General features: G+C 35.4%; 1 protein-coding gene across 1 annotated transcript in view; it reads right to left on the bottom strand.

The window, feature by feature from the left end:
* Positions 1 to 24,200, bottom strand: part of LOC123557844 (uncharacterized) — a 99,343-nt gene that overhangs the window by 32,880 nt on the left and 42,263 nt on the right. Inside the window, exons 8-14 of the mRNA XM_053544748.1 lie at positions 20,385 to 21,151; positions 15,080 to 15,227; positions 12,442 to 12,683; positions 10,927 to 10,984; positions 5,832 to 6,075; positions 3,559 to 3,788; positions 1,551 to 1,589 (exon numbers count right to left, since the gene is read on the bottom strand). Of these exons, the coding sequence (XP_053400723.1) occupies positions 1,551 to 1,589; positions 3,559 to 3,788; positions 5,832 to 6,075; positions 10,927 to 10,984; positions 12,442 to 12,683; positions 15,080 to 15,227; positions 20,385 to 21,151 (1,728 nt within the window). The remainder of the gene's footprint in view (positions 1 to 1,550; positions 1,590 to 3,558; positions 3,789 to 5,831; positions 6,076 to 10,926; positions 10,985 to 12,441; positions 12,684 to 15,079; positions 15,228 to 20,384; positions 21,152 to 24,200) is intronic.

Here is a 24,200-nt window from a genome sequence, read left to right as displayed (position 1 = left end):
TTAATGACGTTTACCTCCAAGTGTGGACTTGATCTTTGAGCTAGGGGTCTGGGTTATGCGCACGACGCGTCGTCTTATCGTTAGGAACATTTGTACAAAGTAATAGTATGGATAGTTATGGACCAAACGGACGGAATAACGGACGGAAAAGCGCAATCCTATAGTACCCGAAACTGGTTTTTAACCAGTAGGGGACTAATAAAGATACTTCGATACCAATAACGGAAAACAATGCAATTTTTTTTTTAAATCTCGGATGCAACCGGAATGAAATATTTTCTAGACTTTTTCTGACCGTGACGTGCATCTGTGCTCCTACACAGATCGACGCTTATACCTAATAACTTTATATCGGATCTGCACGCACGCACGCATAGACATACAAGTGGACTACATATTAGCACAATATACACAGGATAAGAAAACGACTCATTATATTTATGTACACCTTTGCGTATGCGTACATGTATGATGTTAATTAGCATAATTATTTTGCCTGCTTTTTATAATACTTGTTATCGAATAACGTTGTTAATATAATTTTAATACTATTTTGAAGTATAAGGTAACATCTAAGATAAGTATAAATAAGAAACAAGAAAAAACAATAGATTTTTGCTACAAAAAACAGTCCTCATAAAACTATAAATTTCCCCCGGTTCGCATATCCAAAAGATAAATAAAAAAGATCACCACTTTCCTTTCCATGTCAATGAGTTAGCTTATTTCTCACAAAGTGAAGAAGTTTGTAAACTCTTTGTTAGAAAATCGTTTTGTCGAAGAATGTCAATATTTTACCTGTAGCTTCTTGTACAAGATTTTGTATTTTGTAGATCTTTATATGGGATATTATGTCTTTTATAGCTTCATATTTCTAAGTCTATCCGAATTTTATTATTGTTTACATTTTAATTACATATATCAATTACGTTCACGTTAGCTTTTGTGATCGCCCTTCGTTCGTAGTACTTCTGTCGTCTGTCCGTCGTCCGTCGTCTGTCCACAATTTCTTGTGGACACAATAGAAACCACATTTTGCAATCAGTTTAAATTAGACTTTCACAGAGCTTGTATTGACATAATATCTCACATTCCTTCGAAAACTGGGCAGATCCCATCACAGGTCATAGAGTTATGTCCCCTTAAAGAGCCAAACTTTGGTAATTTGGCTTGTGAACACGATAGAGACACATTTTGCAATCAATTTTAATCAAACTTGCAGAAAGTTTGTATTGGCATAATATTTTGGTTCCTTTCGAAAACTGGCCAGATCCCATGATGGATTTCAGAGTTATGCCCCCTTAAATGGCCAAAATTGCTATTTTGGTCTTTGCAGCCGAATAGAGAAACTTGCATGTTCTCTACGCCCATCAACGTGTGTATCAGACAAAAACGTAACAAAATCTTATTTTTACGCATATGAATGTGTACAGGAGGTAACAGTTTACCAAAATCATATTCTTTACAGCTATTAACGTGTATATAAGACAACAACTTATCGAAATCATATTCTTTACGCCCATCAAGGTGTATATGATGTAACAACTTACCGGAATCATATTCTTTACAGCCATCAACGTGTATAAGATCTGTAATATAGAAATAGCTTTGCTTAAATCATTGCTTCCATTTCGTGCTCAGTATACATACATGCAAAAATACATGCATAAAATACATGCTAAATTATAAAAAAATAAACAGTAGGCAACGTAGTATTTAATCATATACAATATCTGAATATCAATCATTTACAATATCTGAAATTTTATCATCTAAAATATCTTAATTAATATCAGTTATATACGATATCTGAAATTTAATCATATAGTCAATATCTGAAATTTAGTCATATACAATATCTGAAATACTGGTAGATATTTAGAATTAGGGTAAGCAGACAGTTATATCCAGATACGAAAACAGTTGTTACGATATTGATTTACCGAGATATTAAACACAATAAGAAAGGTTCTTACTATTCATTGAAAGACTACATATGATCATGTTTTACCGAGATTTAAAATTAATTCATATAATGTTGTCTCAAATGTTTCTTTTCATAAATATTTGTTGGGGGATTAAAAATTGTGGGGTAGGCCAAGTTTTTCTCGTATAGAAATGAAATGAACCAAAATTCTGAAGCAGCAATATGTCAACATATCAGCATTTAATATGACTGAATAAGAGTGCCAGACTGTCACAAAATACGCCCGTCAACGAACTTTGCCTAATTCAAGGGCCATAATTTAAAAGTGCCTGGGGCGATTTGAGTGATTGGCCTAGAAAGTATGCCCACAAATATTGTCGGCAAGTTTGGTAATGATAGGATGAAAACTGTTCGACGTAGAAAGCGGTCAAGACTAAATTCGCAGTTTTCGAGTAATACAAAGGTCATAATCCAAGAGTGCCTGGGGCGATTTGGTTGGTTATTGAACTCGGCCGAAATATTATGCCCACAAACATTATCAGCAAGATTGGTGGTAAGGATGAAAACTGTTCGATTTAGAGAGCGGACAAGACTAAAATTGCAGTTTTCGAGTGATTCAAGGGCCATAATCCAAGAGTGCCTTAGGCGATGTGGCTGGTTATCAAAGTTGACCGAGATAATATGTCCACAAACATTGTCAGCAAGTTTTGCGAAGACAGGATGAAACTGTTCGACTTAAAGAGCAGACATGCTTTGGACGCCGACCGCCCGCCGACACGGGTGTTCACATAATAAGCCCCGTTCTTTCAGAGACGGACGTATAAAACTATACATGTCTCACGTTCTGTTTTTTTTTTGCCATGCTGGTTTAAAGTCCTTTCCTTACATCTTTTACATACATACAAAAAGCAAATAGGTGACATATATTCCTATATAGTTAACACTAAGACTACAAGGTACGAGTGTACACAAATAAAAACCTTCAAATCTACTGTAACAAGCTTAAATCTAACATATGTTTATATAGAACATAATCTTTTATTCTTAAATATTATTACACAAACTGAAATTCTAACAGATAAATAAATGCCCTGAATAGTTATACATAAATCGAATAGACATGCAATCAATTTTCTAAAGTGTCTTTGCGATCAGTGCAGACCAAGGTCAGCCTGCAAATTCGTCGTGGTCTTCACTGTTCGCTATTCAGTCAGTGCATTTTCAGTGAACTTGAATGATGGATCAGTCCATTTTAGACATTTAGCAGAGTAAAGGTTAAATAAACAAATGACGAAAATGGAGTACGCATCGAAACAAAATATACTAATAGTTAAGGAGAACTTGGCAGTTGCACAGATATAAACGTATAAGCACGTTGTATTATTCATAAGATACAAGATACAAGATTCTTTATTTTGAGTCGTCTTTTTTTAAACATATTACATTAGCATTTTTGCTATTTTCCGACTATAACTGATATAGATGCACTTGTCTATCCTTCCTATAATGACCTGTATGTAAATATGATATAAATATTTTCTAAATGAGTGATTGTTTCATATATGGTTAATACAACTGCTCAACTGCCGCATTTTCTTAAACGATTTATACATAAATATGTACATACGTACCCCAGTTAAAAGATGCATTCGCAAATGTACCTATCATTGAAACTTTGTCGAATGGGTTTTCAATATTTATCCTAACTATGTTATTTGTGTTGTCTGTGTTGTCTGCTTCTTTTTCACACTTGTCTTTCTGATGTTTGTAACCGGTCCCAAGGCAGAAGGTACTTCCTGTATGCCAAAACCAGAAGAAAGACATATCAGAAGTGCAGTCTTTTCCCGCCTCTGCATTAAAACTGAAAAAAAGTAAATGCACCAATGAATAATAATAATAATAGTAATAATAATAATAATAATAAAAGTGACTTTTATTTTAAGAGGCAACGCATTCAGGTAAAAACACGATCTTCCAAACAAGCCTCAATTTAGATTGGACACGTGTAGCACGTGCAAACACAAACTGCTTAGAAGGTGTTTATTCTGATGTATCTTCCATGACAGCATTTTCGCTGCAAAGAGAAAAAATTATGTCAAAATACAGCCCGATTTCTGAATCAACTGTTTTCTCCCTATTAATATTTAACCGCGTCCTTTTTTCAGGCATACTTGCTTCACACTTACATTTCTATACCAATATTAATTCACAATTACCAATATTTTTCCACATGCCGTAAAAGAAAACTTCATTGTCCAGATAGCTCTACATAGCTGACGGACATTGGAAAAGGCTAATGCCAAGCTGAATGTTAAGCTAACACAGAATTCGGTACAGGGGTCGAGTGTCGAGCTGAAACTTTATAGCTTGTCTTATGAAAACGAAAACAAGCTGAACTTTAAATGTTATTATTTGCTATTCTTTACCATTTAAATGTTAGAACAAGATGTAAGCAGGGTAGTGTATTACACGTAATTTGCCGAATAACCAAAGCGTCAGCGTGACACAAATATATGAGCCGCACCATGAGAAAACCAACATTGTGCGTTTGCGCCCAGCATGGATCCAGACTAGGTCAGGATCCATGCTGTTCGCTTTCAAAGCCTATTGCAATTAGAGAAACTGTTAGCGAACAACGGATGCGCTGGCTGGTCTGGATCCATGCTGGTCGCAAAGCCGCTATGTTGATTTTCTCATGGCGCGGCTTATATGTATTTATTATATACCTATATAAATTCTGTAAAAAATCTGCTTTTATTATATACCTATATAAATTCTGTAAAGAATTGGCTTGTATTTCACAATTAAATATAAACTGGCAGAAAAAAGCCGTATTGTACCTTTTAAATTCCGTATTGTACCTCCGTATCGCATGCTGCAGGACTACTTTCATTAATATACATGAACTGACACAGTTCTATAAATAGCGCACATAAAATCTTCACCTATAAAGATTGAAGATTTCGTTCAATAAGAAAACAACAAACAAAAAGGTAGAGGTATATAATAAAAGGGTCATTAAAACAGTAGCTAGATCTGGGATTTTATATTCGGCTCTCGTGGATTTTGCAAGGTCGGATCACACTCGGCGCCTGCGCGCCGCGCCTCGTGAGATCCGATCTGGAAAAAATCGAATCGAGCCGAATACAGCATCTCAGATTGAGCTACTGTTATAATAACCCTATTGTATTTCACGATTAAATATGAACAAGCAGAAAAATTCTGTATTGTCCCTGTAAAATTCCGTACTGTACATTCCGTATTGTATGCTGCCGGACTACTTTCATAAATATACATGCCCTGACACAGTTTTATAAATAGCGCACATGAAATCTTTACTTAGTTCTATTTTAATATCGATAAACATTGAAGATTTCATTCAATAGCAAAACAACAAACAAAACGGTAAAGTATATAATAAAAGGGTCATTATAACAGTAGCTAGATCTGGCATTTTGTATTCGGCTCTGAGGTCGGATCACACTCGTTGCTTGCGCGCCTTGTGAGATCCGATCTGGCAAATATCTACTCGAGCCGAACACAGGTACTGTTATAATAACCCTATTATCGAGCAAGGCCGTTATATTAATATATGAAATATTGAATATCCTTTATTAAATTGTATCAATCGAAACGTTCACAGTTTCTAAGACTGAAATTGTTTTAACTTCCCTGCGGATAAAGCTTCTTCGTAATTTTGTTTCATTATGAAAAGAATAGTATTTGAGTAAGCCGTAAGTTAAGCTCCTTGAAAGAAACTGGAAAATAGTTGAAAACTATAAGGCATGAGGATTTTCGTTGAAACAATGAAAGGCAAAACAAATATGTTGTCAGTCCTATAGAAAATCTTAGCTAAAGTGGGAGCAGCGATGTGTTTCATTTGTGGCTACTTTTTTAGTTTTACCTGTCGTTTGTAAAGTTCGTTGTATTTTGATATTCGCAGTCAGGTGAGCAAGAGGCGATCCTTATTCCTTCGTAGCTTAGCATGACATCAATGACGTTATCAGAATTCATGAACCGTAGATCTGCAGATCCGCAGACTTGAACTCTCAGCTTAAGCACGTGTTCCGCGTAATCTGTCAAATCTAGAATGTAGGGACCAGCTGTTGTGCTTTTCGGAAAGAATTGTGTCCTTGCTTTCCCTCCTTCTACAATGATACACAATAACAAAACTTGAATACTTCTATTGTTAATGAAAGTTTATTATATTTTTACTCACTGTAACAAAAAGCACGAAAATGTGAGTTTGTCGCTTTTGCTTTAAATAATTAGAGTTGTTTAAAATATCAGCTTCATGATTATCATATGCACTCTGGACTTTTTATGTAATTTCTATTTTGATACGAAATATGTAAACATGATAAAATGTAGAACACTATATACGTAATGACAGAAATTGTGTTACTTTTTATTTTTACTTTTAAATCCCTTTCCCCGCTCTTTACAAAATTATTAATTTTCATCCAGTTGAAAATTGCAGCCCTTATTGCTAGTTTTTGACCCCAGATGACCTATAACTTGGTCTAGATTTTATCAAGACAAACAATCTGTTCAAATATCCAGTGAAAAATGCAACCCCTGTTGCATACTCAAGGTGTTTTTTTATTTGACCAGGTGACCTTGTTTTTAATCCAAGATAACCCATTTTTTCTAGTTGTAGTGAAAAGTGCAACCTCTTTAACACAAACACAGTTTTTCTTTGATTTGACCGGGTGGCCTAGTTTATAATCCTAGATAATCCATATTTGACCTTGACCTAGATTTTATCAAGTCAAACATTCTGATCAAATTCCGTAAATATTCAGTGTAAAATGCAGCCCCTATTGCATACACAACGTTTTTCTTTGAATCGACCAGGTGACCTAGTTTTTGACCACATATAACCCATATTCAAACTTGATCTAGATGTCATAAAGACAAACATTCTGGTCAAATTTCATGAAGTTCTATTGTGAAAATTGCAGCCCTTATTACATTCCTTTTACATACATAAGGGTTTTCTTTGATTTGACCAGGTGACTTTTTGACCCCGCATGATCCAGATTTAAACTTGACCTATAAGTTATCAAGACAATTATTCTGACCAATTCTCATTAGGTCCAAACTTAACCTGTGAACTCTTAAGTGTTAACAACATTTTCCTTTGATCTGGCCTACAGCCCTAGGTTTTAATCCCACATGTCCCAGTTTCAAACTTGACCTATAGATCATAGAGACAAACATTCTGATTAAGTTTCATAAAGATTGGATCAAATCTGTGGCCTCTAGAGTGTAAACAAACCAAATCTTGACGGACGACGTACCTGTGTAATGAAGTATTTCGACCCCCATAGAATAATGACCCCCCGGTCATTATTCTATAGAAAAAGTGACCCCCGGTCATAGTATTATGACCTCCAGATCATAGTACTATGACTCCTCCACGTGAAGTAAACTGAACCTCATGAAGAATATTGACTCCCATAAAAAAACGACCCCCGGTCATTTGGTCAAATTTAGTGATAACTCATGTATCTAAGGCCTAATTGCTGCATTTTATGCCCCCCCCCACTCGGGGGAGGGGGGCATATAGAATTGCCCTTGTCCGTCCGTACTTCCGTTTGACCATTAGCCCCAGATACCATCACTTGACACAGAAATCAGAGCATTCCGCAACGGTATGGGATTCTATTTCTAGACGCTGTATCTTGGTGTATACATTTTTTTTCAGGAAAATAACAATTCACAATACGTTCACAAAACACACCAGTGTCAATAATCCCTGCAAACTTCGGTATGAAGTAATTCTTCAGAAGAAAACTGCACAAGAAACTGTTAGCATAGAACTTAGTATTAATAGAAGTTGCAATACTTAGCAGTGGCAGTAAAGTACGGTAGCGGCAACAATAGAATGTAGTAGTAGTAGTAGTAGTAGTGGCAGTGGTAGCAGCAGCAGCAGCAGCAGCAGCAGAGGAATAAGTGACAGCAACAACAGCCGCAGGAGAAGAAGAGGTAGATATAAAAGACGTATTAGTGGAAGCAGGTATAGTAGTATCAGTAGTAGCAGTTGTAGTAGTAGTAGAAGTAGTAGTAGTAGAAGAAGAAGAAGAAGAAGTACATGTAGTAATAGCAATAGAAGTAGCGGCACCAGTAGTAGTAGTACAATCAAAATGTTAACTATTGGCAATGGAGGGTATTAGAGTTGTAGATCTAGTAAAATTGTCCGTTAGGTTTGGTGGGGATCACTTTTTAATAGATATTATCGTCGAAAGTCTTTTTAGGAGCCGGTGTTTTACACGGAAAGAGTAACTTTTTTAAATAGAATAATGTCCGGGAATCGATATTGTATGAGAGTTCGAATGTAGTAATTTCGGCAGTGAGTATTTTACATGGAAGGAGTCACTTTTTCTATAGAATAATAACCGGGGTCGTTATTCTATGAGATTCGAAGGGAGTCATCTTTAGGGAGTCAGTATTTTACTTGGAGGGGTCAGTTTTTCTATAGAATAATGACCGGCGGGTCGTTATTCTATAGAGTTTTCAAAGGGAGTCAGTTTTTTATAAGGGGAGTCAATATTTTACAGGAAAGGAGTCACATTTTCTATAGAATAATGACCGGGGGTCGTTATTCTATGGGGGTCGAAATACTTCATTACCTGTCACAAAAGCTCAACTTGAGGACTTCGGGTTCAGGTGAGCTAAAAAGTCGGACAGTTCGAAAAATATTTTTATTTGCTTGTATCTGACCACAACCTGTAACGGTTAGGCCAATATTTTGAAAAAAAAATCAAACAACACAAATCATAGAAAGAAAATGTTGTTCTTCATGAATTTTACAGCGCATAAAACATGTATATTACTCTACCCAAAAAAGTGTCAATTTACTGATATATAAATAGAATTCCTGTAAAGGGCTGCTAAAATGCCACATTTTCGGCTAGTTCAACGATTTTAAAATCACCATATTAAAATACTATTTCATATATTTGTTTTGATGGATTTGCAATAATTGTTTAACGTATTTTTCAGCAATTGTTTTTTTTTCTATTTCTCATTTTAAAAGGGACAACTTTTGAGAATATTGCCCTCCAGACAGTACGACAACAAAAGAAAAGAAAGAAATAGGTATAAGGAAATTAATGCTATATTTCGTAAGAAGGCTTTGAAACTTAATTACTGACATACTAAATGTTGCATTTACTTATTCTTTACAATAAAAATCGAATTTGTCATGTTTTACTTGAGGGAAACTGCCTTTATTATAAATATCTATCTTTAATACATTACACGCGTATTCCTCCATGGTGGTATTGGTAAAGACAGCGGAAACGTTTTTATTGCCGCAGCGGCCCGGGTTCGATTCCCGACATAGACATCTTTTATTTCTTCTTGATTCGACATTTTTAAGATATCTTAGAAACAAAAATTCATATTCTAATGTTCATTATAGTAGGACCAAACTTCAATTTTAAAGAAGGATCAATTTAAGTTAAGCTAAAATCCGGAGGTCAGTGCCTTTAAGTATCAAGCCGTACGGAACATTACGGTAAAGCATTATTGGACAGGTAGATTGTTGGTAAAGATGTTGTTCGTTTTCCAAATAGTACTGTGGTTTGGTGACATACAGCTAAGTCTTAAAGTTTTTTAAAGGTGTGTGTGACATGGATTATTACACAAGCTTCACGGGCACAGGTGACAGCGGTCAAGCTTCAAGAATCACAAAAAACCCACTATATTTGGTCATATTTAATTCATAATGATAAGTGAATATGAAGATATCTGCATACAATCTATATAATTAAGTCACTGCAATTACAGGGTGTTTAAAACTTAATCAACAAAATATATATGCAGGTTAGATCCCCTGAGGAGACCATAGATCTCTGAAAAAGATCCGTACTTTTTTATAGTATATTGATAGGGTAGGATATAATAATGCATATATTTATTGACAGTACTTCAAGCGCCTGTGTTGCTATATGAGCCGTGCCATGAGAAAATCAACATAGTGGGTTTGCGACCAGCATGGATCCAGACCAGCCTGCGCATCCGCGCAGTCAGGCTCCATGCTGTTCGCTTTTAAAGCCTATTGGAATTGGAGAAACTGTTAGCGAACAGCATGGATCCTGACCAGACTGCGCGGATGCACAGGCTGGTCTGGATCCATGCTGGTCGCAAAGCCACTATGTTGGTTTTCTCATGGCACGGCTCATATATGCATGAGGCGTTTTCGAAGTCTTTGGTTGTGCAGAAACAAAGTATATTTTATACATACATTATTATACAATCAAAAATGTTAGGTGTAATTAAACACAGAAACCCTCTATCATTTTTTTTCCCGAAATATAAAAATAACCTCTTACAAAAATAATGCATAAAACAGAAAAAAATGTGCTTTCAAAGATTCGGGAAAATGGTTATAACAAAAATGAACCAACCAACCAGTTTAAATTGTTACAGTATTTGGATGCCCAATGAGTAGTGTAATGAAAGTAAACACAACCTAATTATGAAGTATCTAAATCAGAAGTGCGCTGTCTAGATTTTCAAAGAACCACATTTTAAACTCGAGTTCATGAAGATATCATAACAAGAAATTAACTTTAAGAAAAGGTCCGTATTCATCTGAAACATGGATTGCTAAACACTGTGATTCTTCTTAATAATGTAATGAAACTTTGTAGGAATATGTATCATTTTGCTAAATACATTTCTTCTTTGTTAAGTCTTAAATTCGGTAATTGTTTTCTCAAATATTTGTTAAAAGTTTACATATTTGTTTTAATTAGCAGGAATTATTATTGAAAATTTTGTTTCAGATTTCCTCCTTTTATGGAGCTGATCGAACAAAATCGTGTGCAACATTTAAAGTAGAGCTTTTCTAACTTAGCCATTATACATAATCTCTATGTGGACAGCTTATTTATCTGTTTTTAACAAAAAGAAATAACATTATGAGACTAGGTCTAAGTTTCAGATATTAAGCATTGATGAATACGGACCAAGAGCATATCAAATACCATAACAGGTGCCTCCTTGGTACTCAGGAATACTTGCAGGGATTGTACCAGTAACGTCCTGAAAGTATAAAATAGCATCCTTATAACAGTACTTTTAATTTGATCTGTAATGTTGTATTCGTCTCGAGTGGATATTGCAAGGCTTGAATCCTACGAGGCGCTTACATATCATTCTACATGTCTGTGAGGGTGGTAGTAGGCTGTTTTTGAATTTTCAAAATATCTTTTATTATGCTAAATTTATTACAAAAATGTATTTTTCTAATAATTGTAAAAATCAGGCAAAACTAAAATTTCAAAACATTTTTAGACGTTTTATAAACTTTGAAATTAGCAGGGAAACATTGCTTTTATGTTAACTAGGATATCCTGAATGTATATTACAATCCACAAAAATAAAATTAAAAAGAAAAATGGATTTCTTTTCTAAATGTTGGTAGCAAAAATTTATAACGGAAAAGTCCCCACCCAAATTGCTTTCATTGATAAATTGAAAATTTATGAACGTATCTTAAAACCTGAAAAAATTCTATTACCGCCGTCAGATTACTATAGTATAGTTTATAATCATTGGATCTAGTTATATATTTTTAAACAGGAACAAAGGAGAAAAGGATTTTTGTTTGGCCTTTTCTTTTGGAGGGGGTGGTGGAGGGGACGGTTACGTCACACCGACACCGGTATAGGTCATATGGCAACTTTCCAGCTTTTGATGTTGGAGGAAGACCCTATGTGCCCCTCCAGGCTTTATTTCGTTACAGGCGGGCACCTGGGTAGAAGCACTGACTTTCCATTAGATTAAGAGTGTGTCGATTTATGGCCTGATATCACTCAGTCGTTTTTGGTATTGGCTTTTGGACTGCTTTAGCTTTTTTTCACGGTAGCTTTCACGCATGCCTTAATTTAAGTGTGGGCGGCTATCGTGGTGTGGTGGTCTTAACTTCGTCTAAATACCAAAAGATCCTGAGGCTCCGTTACCCTAGATTGTTTGAATGTGTTGACTTTATGACCTCTTTTAGTTGAGAATTGAAATCTGAAATATTGTCTAAAATTATAGCTGTAAACTTTTGAATATTGGCACGTATACGTCCGTACGCATTTGTTTATGCTGACCTTGTTTGCTGTGTTACATCAATCTTGATTTCAATTTGCCGCCAAAACCACTAACATGACAGAAACGACTATGTTTTGACTGACCGCTTATGTCAAACAGATGACAGCCAAGCCTTATTGTAATAAACTGAAATTAACTCCACCATATATTTTTTTTGGACATGAATTATGTTTTCATTGGTACAAGGATAATGTAACTGGAAGATCGGTCTAATGTCACTTTTCTTAGCTTAGTTTTCAATCTAGAATTAATGTAAGGTCAACTTATATAAAGTTTAAAAAAGAATCAAACAGGTGTTAATCATTAAAGTAAAATATTCTTTTAACTTTCACAATCGTCAAATCTATGCAGTTTGGTTGCACCTAAACCTTGCACTTTATTTAAAACACAATTATACTCACTTTGTTGTAAAAGACACCGATTGGCATCGTCGCAGTTTGGCCACATTTTAGAATTCCACTGACGTCAGATTTATCGTTTGTGACATCGACTACATGTTCCTTGATATTAACGTTTATAGTACCTATCATAAACTTTGTATATTTCATTCTGGACTCGTATACCGGCTTCTCACATCCGTAATTTTTCGAGTTCTTCGGGTACTTTTCACCCGCAGCGGAGGTTTCAAGACATGAATCTTTTTCTGAATCAGAAGAAAACTTTTTTAACAGTAAGAATTTATATGTTAAAAAACTCCCCGCTACATTTTCCACTACAAAACAATATAGTAACATTTTCTTGGTTCTACTAAAGTTTACGCTCATGTTTGACAAAAAGCTGTTTTTACGATCTTTTTTCACTTTTAAAGACCACGCAAAGTTGCCAGAATTGTGCCAATAGTTTCAGTATGGTTTTAAATTCAATAAAACCATACAGTCAATAGTGACCAAAAATTATTTTAATCTGTCTTGAAAGCCTTTCATGAGTAATTGTCCGGAAACCATGAGTTTAGCAAATTTTAAGTTGAAAACGGGCCATCACTACGTCAAAAATGGCGTTTTGTAGCCAAAGTCGAACTTGACCTGTATTTTATAATGTTACACCTGTGTACCAAAAATTATTTAAATCTGCCAGGCCTTTCATCAGTTATTGTCCGGATACCATGATTTTTTGGCAACTTTTAAGTTGGAAAGGGGTCATAACTACGTCAAAAAATTGTGGTTTGTAGCCAAGTTGGAACTTTGCCTGTGTTTTATGATGTAAAACATTTGTGCCAAAAATTATATCAATCTGTCAAGTCTTTCATGAGTTATTGTCCGGAAACCATAAAAACCAACGGACCGAACAACCGACCGACCGACAAGCTCACTCCTATATACCCCACCTACAAACTTCATATAGTATCACCATACACAAATTACTTAAAAAATTGACTACCTACTACCTGGTGAGTAATTGTAAAACTTTACAGGAATGTTGGTCAGCATGTGTAGTTGTGCACCTGGGGTTTCGCGTCCTGATTTATTCAGTCGTGTAGGAGTTATGGCCCCTGACTTTGTAAAAACTGGTCATTTTGGTGTTGTGTCGCGCCTAGCTCCAAAAGTATTTCACGTAGAGTCACAAAACTTTACAGGAATGTTGGTCTGGATGTGTGGTTATGCACCTGGGGTTTGCGTCCGGATTAATGCAGTAGTGTAGGAGTTATGACCCCTGAATTAGTAAAATATTGGTCATTTTAATGTTGTGTCGCGCGAAGCTCCAAAAGTATTTGACCTAGAGTCACCAAAGTTTACAGGAATGTTGGTCAGCATGTGCATTTGTGCACCTAGGGTTTCGCGTCCGGATTCATTCAGTCGTGTAGGAGTAATGGTCCCTGACTTAGTTAAAAATTGGTCATTTTAATGTTGTGTCGCGCGTAGCTCCAAAAGTATTTGACCTAGAGTCACCAAAGTTTACAGGAATGTTGGTCAGCATGTGCAGTTGTGCACCTAGGGTTTTGCGTCCGGATTCATTCAGTCGTGTAGGAGTTATGGATTCTGACTTAGTTAAAAATTGGTCATTTTAATGTTGTGTCGCGCGTAGCTCCAAAAGTATTTGACCTAGAGTTACCAAAGTTTACAGGAATGTTGGTCAGCATGTGCAGTTGTGCACCTGGAGTTTCGCGCCCGGATTCATTCAGTATTGTAGGAGTTATGGCCCCTGACCTAAGAAAAAATTGTCATTTTAATGTTTTGTCGCGTGTAGCTCCGAAAATATTTTACCTACAGTCATTTTTTCGCTACACAAGACCAGACTTTTTGTCCAGACTTACTAAAAAAAAATTGTGAAACATGTATGTTAAAATGTACTTGACCTAGAATCATAAAACATTAGAGGATTGTTTTATAGCCTAAGAAGTGTTCTCTTTAGGATTTTACTCAGCTAGGCCAGAGTTATGGCCAACTAAGTGAAAAATACACGTAAGGTTCTTAAAAGTTTGTGTTGCAAACATCTTAAAAATTGTTTAACCTGGGTCATTAAACCATGTTAAAGTGGCAGAATGGGGGGCACCTGTGTCCTATGGACACACATCTAATTTTCTCATTGATTAGTTTTTTTTTTTTTTTATTTTTTTTTTTATTTGCTATGGGATTAACGCCGTTTTTCAGTATTAACCTAGCAGTTAACCTAACCGGTGTTCCTGGATTATGTACCAGTATACGCCTGTTATCACAAAGTAACTGCCAACTTCTCCACATGAATCAGAGTGGATGACGAATGATTTCAGACACAATGCCTTTTATCAAATCACTTAATTAAGGCAATTGACCGGTGATGAACATCGGCAATTTCCGGCAATTTTCCCGTATTCTCTGTATTTGACTTCAGTGACAGAAAATTATTCTTCGAAACAACCGGAGAGTGCGGAAACTGCATACGGAGAAACCGTTATCAAGCGGAAAATGCCGATTATTGTGACAGGACCACTACCTTAACCATATGTAGTAATTTATTGGGAAACGACTCACGCAAGTCAGCTTACGCAGATATCAAAAGATCACATACTATTATAAACCGACCATTAATTCACGATGCGGTCAAATGTTCTGTTAGTTTTACCTGTAACAATATGAAACTGTGCAGGTGTGTCCTCTTGACAAGCTACGGTAAATTTTTGCAAGGCGTTCTGTATGGATGGTACTACGGTCATACTGAGAGCGGATGTCTCACCATCTGTGGCGTAAGTTAGCCCAGTAATCTGAATCACCTTAAATGGCATAAATTAAGCAATTAATTAAGTGAAAACAGAATCAAGTCGTCATGCATGCACGTGTATGGCAGGAGCAACTGTTACAATGAATCGATTTTGAATATGTACAGTGCTCTCACAACTTTATTTAGATCATACTTTTAAATGGGAAGGTTTCTTATTCCTTCAGGCTAGTCATTACAGGTTTTAGCCCATCTACAAATATCAAAACACAAACAGGTAGAGACTAGAAGCTGTACCTTTATTATTGAGGAAGGGAAGGAGGGGCGTTGAGAGGCGTAGCAAATCAAAGAAGACATTTGGCACAGGTACGTGTTACTGGAAGCACAATCTAAATCCAAACCCGTCAATAAAATAATTTGTTATGGGTTTTGTGCGTTTGTTTTCAACAGCAGTTCAGTTATGTAACGAGAGGCACTTAATCTGACCGGTGTTTTTTGCTTCCGTATCAGTACTTACCTGTTCTCTGCATGTAACTGCCAACTTCTCTACATAAATCAGAAGCGGAATACGAATGATTTTAGACACAATGTGATTTATAAAAGCGTTTTTGAGAAAATACACGTCAACCGGAGATTATACTTAGGACCACAAGCTCAAAAGATTCGCTTTCTTCCTGCTGCTGAGCTAAGCTGACGGGTAATTTCCGAGCGAGGGTGTACGGAATAAGTTACTGTACTCCGACTACTACTGAAAACCCCGACCTCGCCCGTTAACGCAACACTTTATTAAATAGAACTAATGACGAATATAAATTTTATGGTGGCACATTTCTGCCACGAAATATAGCTAGGTAGGTATCACGAAAATATTGTAAACTTTCCAAGAAATGTACGCATTTTTCTGAAAACATTTCAGCAAAACATGGTATTTTCTAGATATTTCATTTGTTTTCGGAAAATATTTTAGCGCAAAATTTAGCGTTTGTACTTGAAACTGTCACGAGATACTTCGTAGCTTTCACGATAATATTCTAAACTTCCCAGAAAAGTTGTGCATTTTTCTGAAAACATTATCCCAAAAAGTTATTGTTTTCAAGATATGCATTTTTTTTCCATGAAGCTTTAGGCTACTGAGATTAAGTTATTTTTCTGAAAGGTTTGAAATATCAAGAAAATTGCTCGAGATAGCTATCTTGCTAATAAATGGCAACTGTGGGTCACTGGCACCAGACCAGAAATAACATGCCTCTGTACATGTTATACCCTACCCCTAGGTATTCTATAACAACCATTGTCATGAACGGGAAAGTACACTAACCCATTTCAATCGTACATTTCTCACCTAAAACGCGCAATTTGGTGAATGGGTACCCAGCAAATTGAACAAGCGGTAATTTATCTTCCCTCGTGCACCAGCCACATTATCGTAATACTTCATGTTGCAGAGATACTCCACATACTGTATGCTTTCGTTAACGTTACAGAAAAAAAACCTTGCGTGAACTTCCCTAATGAACATCCGGTCTAGAAGTCACAGTAGTGTGCACATGTTAGGCGAAATGTAAACAAATAGAAACAGACAGTTCTACAATAAAACTCGAAATGATGAATGAAAGTCATCTTATATATGATTTTGAATTTGAAGTTATACATTGGTATACATCTGTATTGTTTATTTAATTCATATTGCACATGTATGCTGCATATACAAATATTAGCGTACACGTGTAGTTAAACGACGACTGACATACATTTTCACATCAGCCAATCAGACTGGTTTAGTAACCTAGACCGGAACTTCACTAGGGAAGTTCAACGAAGTTTTTTTATGTAATGTTGAAAAAACTATAAACTACGCGTTGTTTCAAATAAGACAAAAATTATTGAAGAAATGTGACCGGTACACAGTGGAAGATAAATTACCACTTGTCCAATATCTTAGTACACATTTACCGAACTGCGTGTTTTAGGTATGAAATGCGCGATTGAAATGGGTTAGTATAATTTCCCGTTCATGACCATGGTTCTTATAGAATATCTAGGGGTATGGTACCCAGATAATTATAGGGGAATTACAATACTAAGCTGCTTTGGTTAATTATTTACATCTCTATTGAACATTAGATTAAATTCTTTTTTAGAGTCTAATAACTTATTATGTGAAGAACAGGCAAGTTTCAGAAAGCATTATAGTACTGTTGACCTTATATTTTCTTTGAAGTTTTTAATTGATATGTATCTTGCTAGTAATAAGAAACTGCTCTGTGCTTTTGTGGATTATCGTAAGGCGTTCGATTCAGTCAACCGCACTGCTTTATGGCGTAAGATTTTAAATCATAATGCTGATGGAAAATGTTTCAAAATTATTTTTAATATGTATGAAAAAGCTAAGTCATGTGTAAAGTCATGAACTTTGTCTGATTTTTTTGCTAGTCAGACTGGTGTTAGACAAGGTGAAAATTTATCGCCTGTACTGTTTTCATTATTTTTAAATGATTTAAATGACTTTATGTCCACTAAATACACAGGTTTGCAACTTTTGTCTGAAAATGTTAACCAGATGTTAAGTGATAATGATGTAGAGGTTTTTCTCAGACTATTTTTATTATTGTATGCTGATGATACAGTTATTCTAGCAGAAAGTGCTCTTGATCTCCAAACAGCTTTGAATACTATGTCAGAATATTGTAATTTATGGGGCCTTAAAGTCAATGCTTCGAAAACTAAAGTAGTAATGTTTTGGAAAAATAAGAGGGGTATCCGTAACCTTCCTGTCTTTCGTTTTGAAGAAAACGTTTTAGATATTGTCGACCATTTTTCTTATTTGGGTGTTATTTTTTCTTTTAATGGGAAATTTAGTAAAACCTAAACCTATCTGACTGACCAAGCCCGCAAAGCCATGTTTTCTGTTATTAAAAAGTCTAGAAAATTGCACTTGCCTATTGATATGCAATTACAACTATTTGACACCATGGTCGCACCTATTCTTTTATATAGCTCGGAAGTATGGGGAATTGAAAACGTTGATATTATTGATAAATTTCAATTGAAATATCTTAAATATATCTTGAATCTGAAGCAGAGCACACCTAACTGTATGTTATATGGCGAATTTGGTATTACACCACTTTCTAATCGTATCAAAAGTAGAGTTTTAAATTATTGGTGTAAGCTTGTGAATTCCAAGGAAGATAAAATTTGCAATATCATATATAGAACATCACTTTTTTTGCATGAAAGATTAAATATTAAATTTAGTTGGATCTCCTTTGTCCGAGATAATTTGAATAATCTGGGTATGTCCAATTATTGGTTCGAACAAAACACTCCATTGTTTAACTCATTTAAAAGGACTGTTAACTCCAGGCTTAACGATCAATTTGTGCAAAACTGGAATAGTATTGTTAATAATTCAAGTAAATGTTTGAATTACAGAATGTATAAACAAGAATTTGTTTTTGAAAAATATTTCAAACTTCTGCCAAATGATCTTGCTGTTACACTATGTAAATTTAGGTGCATGAATCATAAATTACCTATAGAAAAAGGAAGATTTTACAATATTGCTAGAGAACAAAGAATCTGTCAATTATGTGATAATAACCTGTTAGGCGATGAATTTCATTATCTCTTTAATTGTACATTCTTTAATAATGTTAGAAAACAATATATCGATGACTAGTACTTTAAACGTCCTAATGCTTTTAAATTCTCCAAACTTATGAATTGCGAAGATAGAACGACTTTACTTAAATTGGCAGTGTTTTGTAAAAACATAATGTCTTGTTTTAGATAATTTGCTAGTTTTGAGGTGATGGGCCCGTAATCAAATTTGGTAATAACCGGGTGTTTGCTTGTTCTTCTTTGGGTGCAGAATATTTAGTGAGTTTATAGTTTGCCAATTGTGTTTCCGGGCATACTACCTTAACAACATTTCTCATCCTCAATTTTACTTAAATTGGCAGTTTTTTCTGTAAAATATGATGTCTAGTCTTAGATAATTTGCTAGTGTTGGGGTGATGGATCCGAAATCAAACTGGGTAACAACCGAGTGTTTGCTTATTTTTCTCGGGTTTGTAGATTATTTAGAGGGTTTATAGTTTACCAATTGTGATTCCGGGTCCACTACCTTAATAAAATTTCTCATCCTCCTTGTACACAATTCACAATAATTACATCTTGTTTCATATGCCATGTTGTATGTTACATTGTTTGTAATGTTTATGTCAGATGCCCATAAGGGCCTTGACTTTTGAATAAACTAAAAAAAGAAAAAAAAAGTATAACATGTACAAACACATCTTCTTTCTGGTCTGGTGCCAGTGCTGTGGGCACTTACGCAAAAAATATCGAGATAATAATGTAAATTATCGCAATAATATTTCCAGGAAACTTCCGAATATTGAGACAATCTTTTCAGAAAACTTAGCTTCATCAAGATAACATTTTTAGTATCACGATGGCTACCTAGCTATCTCGTGGCAGAACTACCACTATACATTTTATACGCAACAATATATTGTTGGATTATGATTAAAAAAATATATAATATGCTACAAGTTTCATTATCTCGTGTTCATAAGCAGCAGATGCAATGCTAACAAACGTTAAGCAATTTATAGAGAGTTTTCATAATAAGACAATTTTACAATTTAAACTATTATGTGTTTCAAGCTCATTTTGTTATAATGTGACATGTAAGCCACTCAGTTATTAACATTTTCGGATCTTTGTATCGAGAATAAAAAAGAAAACCGAAAAACTTCCATTGGCTTCTTTTGATTTCTAATTTGATTGACATAAAGCAGAAAGCTCCGTGTTAATATTTCCTGTATCAAAGAACTGACCAGCCTTTTTAAGTTTAATTATACTCTGTCTTTGTGTTCCTCTCAGTTAGAAGAAATGTAATCTGACCAAAACAACATCTTAAATTATTATCTAAGGAATATATAGAAATAAAGATATAAAATTTAATCGTGTTATCTAATATAGCCATGCGAGACTCTAACAAGAACACCAGCTGACAAAACAAACAACATCTTTGACAGTGACATGTATTGATATCCGTAGTATTGCAAATATCGTTAGACAAACAAAGGTGATAATATTTGTCTAGTGTGATTCAAACACGGTAGGATTACTAGTATTACTAGTATTATTTCTGAACCTAATGCATCATAAAATCTATTCGATATTAAATTATTATACTTGCCTGTATTGGATGTGACGCCTGTATATGACTTCTCATCCCTTTGTCCAGCCGACGTGTCACAGTGTGGTATCGCTCTGTTATATTGAAAGCCGGAAAACCCGACATTGTCACGGTTGTGCTTGAGAAGTGGCTCACTATCTTCAAAATGTCGCCATAGCCATTAGATCCTAAATTTTGAACAACGAATTCCTTTCCCCAGTGTGATGTAGGGACTAGCTGTTCCATTGTGTGCGCAGTTATGTTTCCATTTGTAACATTTCTTGAGCCAACAAAAACAGCAATAGGCTTATAACTGAAGATGACGGTTCCTGTTAGATCGAATGTTGTTTCGAGCTGAAGGGCATCGAATTGGTTCATCGTAATTCTTTTGTCGAATTTCGAGCGGTAATATGAGGATTGATTGCAAAAGGCTATTTCTTCAACGTTGGTCGGAATGTCAATGAACACTTCGGTGTTGTTTTCTGCCGCAGCTATGGCAATCTGACAGTAGCCTCCAACCGCGCAGAAAGTAGCAACTACGTGATCGTAGATAGGTGTACTGGCGTTTTGGTTTGGACCGGTCATACGTTGTACCGGAATAGCCAAAAGGCCTTCGACGTAGTCATTTCTTTTTGTAAAAACTTGTAATACAAACTTCCCGTTTTCAGAGTGGACTAGTAAGGATTTGTTGCTAAACTCCGACCCATTCATGCCCATCTTTTGATCCACGGTATAAATCGCTGTGGAACTGATGTTTACATCCAGCTCTTCTATAAGACCAGAAATATCTACAAGAGAAGGTATATTAAATAAACTACATGTACAAGTGTTTAGTTCCCTTTTCGTTGATCCTACGTCATGTACAAGAGCTATTCCAAAATTACGTAGACTTTTGCTATGAAAAGCCGCCTTTTGTGTATAGTGCAATGTGAGATATATCATTGTAATTCACTATCTTTGTGTGATTTTGCAATATTCCATTTGTAAAAGTTTTGTTGACCTGTGATGCACGTGGAACGTTTTAATTACCATAGCTTTGCATAACTGGCGCAGTCGCTTTTTAATTCGACCGCTAATGTTCGCACTGATAGTCCACTTTTGGCATCATTCGGACGCGAAAAGCAAAAATCAACAACAACGCTATTGCACGTAAAATCGTCATCGGTTCGAACTGATAATCAGACATTTGCTTAGTTATGTAGAGATTTTGTCAAACATCAACTGAAATTTATAAGCTTATGAAGCAGAAGTCATAACAACGTTCGGTCATCTGTGTCTTGATCCTCAAGAGGTACAAACGATGCGCAAATGGCATAGAATTACTAAACGAGAGCTATAACCGAGAGAGAAAACAAAATAATCCGTTATTCGACGTTAACACTTTTATCTATGACGCCTTGGATAAAGGACAACTGCTCAAGGTATATTCATTATTTATTACAGTGACAGATACAAAATAAACAGATAAAGTACAATTTCTATAACAATGAGATCAGATCGATACTCAGACCAAGGCTGGCTTATCAGTTACTCAATTTCAACATATACTGGATTATAGAGAAATCATGAATATACGATTTACAGTTAAAAGCAAGTAAATATAATGTGGTGTATGATAGTATATAACAAGTGATAACATAACATGTGTTGAGAAATGAACTAGTTGGTTCTAAGCTTTAAGGTATCTATTATAAATTTCCCAACATTAACAATAGTTCTATCTGTTAAAAAAAGGAATTCAACCATATCAATTTCTGGATCTATTCCATCTGGGTTTTTGAAAAGTTCCGAGCGTAAGTTATCGTACCTACGACAGTAAAAATGAAATCAAAACTGTGACATTTTACTTAATATAGACACCTTTCATTTTGAATGTTCATTGATTAAATATGTCTGAGGAAAGTGCGTGAAGTTGGCTAGAAGTTCGACATTGGACATTGGAATAGAGACGACACTGGGTTTCAAAAGCTTTAAATTAAACATTTGTCAAAAAGAACGGCATTGGACTTTATTCAAAAGAAAACCAGTGCTTAAGATAAATTATTTTGATTCTAATACGATATCAGGGTTTATTGTCTTTTACAGAAACAAACAAACATTCTCTATATGACACTGAAATAAATAAATGTAAAAGACATCTAAAGGATAATACTACTATCAGTTAAGAGGTCCCTGGTACGAATCCGGTTTAGGCTCTGGAATGTTATAGATCCTCTTGAGTGTCTCCCGGCAAATTAAGAAACCAGGGACCCGTTTCAGAAAGCCTATCCCTAACAGATTGTGAACTTTTGATTTTACTTGTGCAAAGGGCTGTTTTAACAAGGCTCTAATTCAAAACAGATCATAACATTTGGTGAAGTCAGACCAAGTCGCGTGCTACACTTATACAACTTAACAAACACATATTGAACTTGAACCCACGACTGTTCTCGAGGTCATTGTGACTGGCATGACATGTGACCAGCTTACCCCAAAACAATAGGAATTATTTGCTGACCACTGGCAATCATCCTGTAAAGTTCGACGATTGTAGGCCAACGCATTCTTTAGTTATTGAGATGAAACCGCTTTCCTTCTCAAGGTCATTGCGACCAGCACAGACATCCTATGTAGTTCAGAAGTCATTTTCAACATTGCAACTGCAATTTAGGGAATCTCCGCCAGGACATGCATGCTGCTAAATGACAAATGCATGTTGCCTTGTGTTATTTGTTTTAAACTAAATGCAACATCCATGCGTCTTTGTGTTACCTTCCATCCGTTAGTGGCACATACCTTGCATCTTTCGTCACTGCATGTATGTCAAACGCATATTCTTGCGTGTAAATGGCAAATGCATCCATTCTGTGGCATATTAAAATGTTTATGTGAACAAGTTCTAAGTGTTTTGTACGTTTTACTTTCTGAAATTGATTAAATCGTTCCTCCATTATATAAAACTAACACATGCATGTTAACATTTAGTTGTTGCCCGTTGTTTTTTGTTTTTGATATATAGGTCACTGTTGTAGACCTTTTCTATGTAGGTCCCTACTTTAAATTCACGGATTCTTAGTATTGCAATGACTGAAATTTATGCAAGGCGAAAACAGTGCTAAATAAGCACTAAGCAGCACGAAGTTAATCAAATGCGACTTTAACATTTGTAATATGAAATTCATAGAAAGCTAGGAACGAGAATTTCCGACAGTTTCCGTAAAATCAGTGAACCCTGAACGGTGTTTTAGTAAAAAAGTACCCAACGAATATTTGCCTCAGAAAAACCGTACTGGTCAAAGCTTTCAGTAAATACATAACAGATTCAGGGAGATTTGATTAATGTAAATGAACAACTTCCCTCAAATTAAAATTAAGTCAAAATACTAGAAAACATTTTTGTATAAAGCAACAGAGAATAAGCACAATAAGAGTAACAGTAACCAGAGATGACAACGATACAGCACAGAAGCGGTCATCGCTACAACAAAGAAAAGTGGAATACGATCTGCACACACACACATTCAGTTTCTGTTGAAGACGTCTACAGTATTTAGGTAAAGGATTTTAGCTGGCTCTCTGTTTAAAAAGCATACAATTTGATTGTGGCAATACTGTTAAGAACTTGTCAGGAATAGAAATATTTTCATTGCCGATAACACTAGTATTATTTACACCGAAAACAACACAAGTACACGGGTAAGTTTAAACTCTCTCACCGTTTAAGCCGCGGAAACTACCGAACACGTGAATTTGCTGTCGAGAGTGGTCTCCCGTGTATACTAATTTGCGCTAAATTTTTTGCTTTTTGTTGGTTCCCTGTAATGTTGTAACATATCAGTATGACTTTTTATCATATTT

This window comes from Mercenaria mercenaria, chromosome 5, assembly GCF_021730395.1.
Source record: "Mercenaria mercenaria strain notata chromosome 5, MADL_Memer_1, whole genome shotgun sequence".
Classification (NCBI taxonomy): domain Eukaryota; kingdom Metazoa; phylum Mollusca; class Bivalvia; order Venerida; family Veneridae; genus Mercenaria; species Mercenaria mercenaria.
The sequence above is the reverse complement of the archived record's forward strand: the minus strand, read 5'-3'. Positions and strand labels throughout refer to the sequence as shown.